This window comes from Corvus brachyrhynchos, unplaced genomic scaffold (assembly GCF_000691975.1).
Source record: "Corvus brachyrhynchos isolate BGI_N302 unplaced genomic scaffold, ASM69197v1 scaffold94, whole genome shotgun sequence".
NCBI classification, from domain to species: Eukaryota; Metazoa; Chordata; class Aves; order Passeriformes; family Corvidae; genus Corvus; species Corvus brachyrhynchos.
In genome coordinates, this window is record NW_008238330.1 from 12,619,628 (window position 1) to 12,621,812 (window position 2,185).

The 2,185-nt window shown below is 38.5% G+C and overlaps 1 protein-coding gene across 2 annotated transcripts in view; it reads left to right on the forward strand.

Annotated features, from left to right (window-relative positions):
• Positions 1-31: 31 nt before the first annotated feature.
• Positions 32-2,185, forward strand: part of TCAIM (T-cell activation inhibitor, mitochondrial) — a 25,682-nt gene continuing 23,528 nt past the window's right edge. Inside the window, exons 1-2 of one of the 2 annotated variants that reach the window (XM_017734585.1) lie at positions 32-272; positions 1,650-1,725. In XM_017734585.1, the coding sequence (XP_017590074.1) occupies positions 1,697-1,725 (29 nt within the window). In that variant the 5' untranslated portion in view covers positions 32-272; positions 1,650-1,696. The remainder of the gene's footprint in view (positions 273-1,649; positions 1,726-2,185) is intronic. The other variant, XM_017734586.1, reaches the window with a different exon arrangement.

Genomic DNA, 2,185 nt, shown 5'->3' on the forward strand with positions numbered 1-2,185 from the left:
CTTACCGCACGCCTTGTTCCTGAAGGTGCGAAAGGCCCGTGAGCCGGATCGCGGTCAGCTCTGCCGCCCTCTGGGAAGACCTTGCCTTTAGTGGATCTTAAAGCGAATTCTACCGGGGCTCTGTTTTCAGTAGTTAAAACTGTTAATGGTCGGACCAGTGCAGCTTATTTGCTTTCAAGCAGTAAGCGAGTCACGTTTTCCCGAGCTTATTTTCTGAGCGCTGTCATCTTGTTGATTTTCACGCTGTTTTCTCCGTGCTGCCTCAAGTGTAGGTAAACACCTGAAATAGACAAGGGCGGGCTGAGCGGGGAGGTGGCAGCGATGTGCGACGTCGTGGTGCCAAAGGCTTCTGCAACATAATTCATATTTTGTTATGTTTCAGTGGGTTTGTCTTTGAGGTGGGGGCAGGTGAAATTTAGTCTAAACCAGGAGGTTTTGTTTTTCAGTTAAGCGGCGTACCAATTTCCAAGCAGTTAATAGAGCATTTAAAGCAAGAAACAATGATGCTTTTGTCTGGTTATATAAAGTGTCACCGCGGATTAAGCGAGATTGTTGAGTTTTTTCCATCCTCTACCCAAATGCCTGAAGCTAAAATTACAGTGAGGGAAAACTGGTTTTATGACCAGAGAGCTTGTTAATGTATTTAACTTAATTTATGATTAGGACTATTGTTATAGACAGTGAAAATGATATGGTTGCTGTTTTGCCCACCTAGCTGAAAATCAGAAAACAAATTATCGAATGTTTTAGGGCTATTTTAGCTCAGTATTTTTTTTCCTCCCACTATCTGCCTCTAGTAAAAATTTAGGTTCTTGGTTAAGTATATTTGTATTAGTAATACGCACTTCTAAAACTTCAAGTGCTTTGCAAAGTAGGCATAGGAAGTGTCATGCCGTATTGGAACACGGACAATGTTTCTCTGATAGCTGTTCATCTCAGGTGCTTTGAAACAGCATACGTAGCAGGCATGTTCTTCTGAAAAGTGCAAAGCGTATTTAAAAAAAAAGATTGAAAACGTTGCCAATAGGGAGCTTACCTCATAATCTCTAATAATTAGCTGTATGTTTGCACTCTGACATGCCAAGTGGTTTGTCTCCTGTTGGAAAACTCTCGCCTACAGTTGCCTAGTGCAGAAGTTACTGGTAAGAACTGCTAATTCATTTTTATGAATGTCAGCAAACCTTTGAGAAAGATTCCCAGGCACTGTTGTATGACAGTGATTTTCCCTCTGGTTTTATATTACCCTTCCATAAAGTAGTTGGCACATGTGTTTTAAAGTATTAATATTTGTTTGAGTGTAGGACTTACTAAAAATTTACATGAAATTCCATGTGTTAGTGCTTAAACCTTCTATTTTTTTGCTTTTAAAATTCTTAGGAGTTCTTTTTCCCTAACTGGAGTACCTTTAAATGTTCATTCTCAAATCAAGATATGGTAATAACTCTTAATATTGGCAAGACTCACTGTTAGTAGAGGAAACAGAAAGATTCTTACACAAAGCTTTAGGTTTTATATTTGGTTGCTCAATTTTATATTACTGTTGTGACTTTAAAAGTTATCAGCTAGGGTTTAGAAAATGCACTGGTAAGTAACAGGGGAAAATACCCATGTCCATTTCTGAAAGGGATTTTCTTCTCCTTTTTTTGAAGTGAGTTAGTGGATGGCTGAAATTTGGCTCAACTACTGAGTTGCTGAAATGTTTTGCTGCTTGAGAACCGTGAGAAGGTATGGCATGTTACGGACCTAATTTACCTTTAGCATATGTTTCAGTGTTTGCTTATGACTTGCGTATTTGTGAAACTGGTTTGGTATTTTTGTTTCATGCTTATTTCTTTGACATTCTCATCTTTACAGCTTGAAGCTTTCAGCAGAGCATCCACAGTTGATAATCCTCCAAAGCCATATGCCTGTCCTCAAGTGAGACATTAAAAAGGCTCTCAACAAAATGAGGGGTTTTAAATGGCTTAATTATGAAAAACATGAATATGATATTCAATGTATTATTGCATTATTGAGTTATTAAAGCTTAATGTTTCAAAATGTGTGAATATGTCTGTAACTATGTGTTGCAGTGGGGATACTGCAACACGCATATATCAAACCAGGAGTCCCGTGGAAAGGAAATATATATGGACAGACAGATTCTTGCTAGATGTTTCAGAGATGTTTATTTCTCCAGCCGCAT